The 2,413-nt window shown below is 36.8% G+C and overlaps 1 protein-coding gene across 1 annotated transcript; it reads left to right on the plus strand.

Annotated features, from left to right (window-relative positions):
- The first annotated feature begins 433 nt into the window (after positions 1 to 433).
- LOC101636285 (olfactory receptor 10AG1-like) lies at positions 434 to 1,378 on the plus strand. Its single transcript, XM_004683490.1, has one exon. The coding sequence runs from the start codon at positions 434 to 436 to the stop codon at positions 1,376 to 1,378; it is 945 nt and encodes a 314-aa protein (XP_004683547.1).
- Positions 1,379 to 2,413: the final 1,035 nt, after the last annotated feature.

Genomic DNA, 2,413 nt, shown 5'->3' on the forward strand with positions numbered 1-2,413 from the left:
GAAACATCAAAAATAACATGTAAGTATCTTATAAACAAATTATAAATTAGAAGGTGCTAGGCAGAAAAAAATAAAAATAGCAAGTAGACATAAATTAATGAGAAAAGAGAAAATTTCTCATTAGAGAATGTTCATGCTATTGAGAGGACTTTGAAGATGGGCCCCTTGACATGTTTTTTTCTTATTTTACTTTTGTTTATTTTGGCTTGTGCGCATATAGGCACAATCCTTTATAAGATCAGGAGGGATAGAGTTTTTGATTTTATGTCCTGGAATTTTAGGATACAGGATTTGAAATATAACATCTATAAATAAGAAAACTAAATATCCATCATTTGTTAGAGCATTGGAAATCAAGGAGTTAATATGTCTCAGTTTTCAGCTAGTTGAAAAAGATTGTTTTCTCTACAACTTGAAATCATTCTGTTTATAGATGGAACCCACAGGACAAAATTCCCCCCTGGGGAACCACACTGCATTGGTGGAATTCATCTTACTTGGGTTTTCTAATGTTCCCAAACTTCAAGGTTTTCTTTTTGGTATATTTTTGATAATCTATATAATGATTCTTATGGGAAATAGCCTCATTATTATAATAACTAAGGTTGATACTTCCCTCCAGACCCCCATGTATTTTTTCATTGGGAATTTTTCTTTTTTGGAAATATGTTACGTGTCAGTTACTCTCCCAAGATTGTTAGCTGATCTCTGTAGACAAAACAGGAAACTTTCCTTTCTAGCCTGTGCAGTTCAAATGTATTTCTTTTTGATCTTTGGAGCCACTGAGTGCTTCATCCTCACTGCCATGGCTTATGACAGGTATGTGGCCATTTGCAACCCATTGCTCTACCCTGTCATCATGAACAGTAGACGATGTATCAAACTGGCAGCTGTCTGTTGGATCACTGGAATTCCAGTGCACATAGGGTTTACCTACCAGATCTTCACTCTACCCTTTTGTGAACGTAACCAGATGGATCATTTTTTCTGTGATGTTCCTCCTGTTGTTCAGCTTGCTTGTGGGGATACTTTCATGATTGAGATGCTGATTTATGTGATTGCTGCCTTGGTTGTCACGATTCCTTTTTTGTTGATCCTGGGATCTTATGTGAAAATAATCTCCACCATCCTGAAGCTGCCATCAGCCACTGGGAGAGCCAAGGCCTTCTCCACTTGCTCTTCGCATCTCATGGTTGTGACTTTGTTCTTCGGATCAGGCATCGTTGTATATTTGAGACCTAAATCCACTCACTCATCAGGAATGGACAAATACTTTTCTCTCTTTTATACCATCTTGATACCAGTGTTTAACCCCATTATATATTGTCTGAGAAACAAAGATGTTATGGCGGCCTTGGGAAAATTCCTGCAGAAATAGTTGTACTACCACTCAAAAAAAACAAACAAACAAAAAAAAACAACTTCTTTCTTTCTTTTTTTTTATGAATCTGATGTTTTTCTCTTCCATAAAATAAACTCAGCATTTATTTTTAAAGGCTAAATCATTCCTAAAAAATTCTCCTGCTGTATTTACAGAGTCAACTCATTGTCTGGAAAAAATTAATTATATACATTAGATTACACTAAATGGGACACTAATGGCAAATATTTAACTCTCGATGTTTATCTGCATATGTCCAGTGCTTGCCTTGTAACCATATAAAGTCCAACAATGTTAAGTGTCGGTAATATGTTAGAGAAATTGAGGATCTCTTTTCCTTTATTAGGAATTTTGCAGCTCATTCCTTAAATATGTCTTCAAGTATGTATAAGATCTTAGTTTTAAAATTCAGTATTTCTCTGTCAAGCAACTTAACTTCCTTTACTTTCACTGTATTAATTTAAACAGCTCAATTATAATTGTCATATAGGGATATTTAACACACATGAAAAGATAAACATTATGGGTGAAAGGCATTTGAATAACTGAAAGATTGTTCTACATAAACTATTAAAATGTTAGGTGTAGATATGTGTCACTTCTGTTGCTTCAAACTGCATTCTTGAGGTGGAATCAGCATTAGCCCCCTCCCCATCTTTAGAGAAATTTATAAGTTTTTAAAAGATGTATTTATTTGTGCATACAGAACTGGGATGTAGGCCAGGGGTGAGAGGTGCAAGGGTGGTGAGAGGCTTCACCAGAGACAGAGCAGGGAGCAGAACAGGCAGAAGGACAAAGTACACAGCTGATGGGAGCAGCTGGCGGGTCAGGAGAGGTCTGCCGCACCATGTGGGTACCTTCTTGGTGCGTAACGCACTGGCACTAAATCAGCTGTGGCTAGCTTTCACAGGGCTGTACTTGGGCCCTACATTTTATAAGGCTTTAATGTCAAAAATCCTGTGTAAGCATGCAGGAGAGGTACCAACTGAACGTGAAATTTGCAAGATTTGATAAACCAGCATAGCTTACTGC

The sequence above is a fragment of the Condylura cristata genome, unplaced genomic scaffold (assembly GCF_000260355.1).
Source record: "Condylura cristata isolate star-nosed mole 26May11 unplaced genomic scaffold, ConCri1.0 scaffold00015, whole genome shotgun sequence".
NCBI lineage: Eukaryota > Metazoa > Chordata > Mammalia > Eulipotyphla > Talpidae > Condylura > Condylura cristata.

What these genes read in the sequence shown, in the direction of transcription:
- LOC101636285 (XM_004683490.1), top strand. Translation starts at nt 434, where the DNA reads ATGGAACCCACAGGACAAAATTCCCCCCTGGGGAACCACACTGCATTG.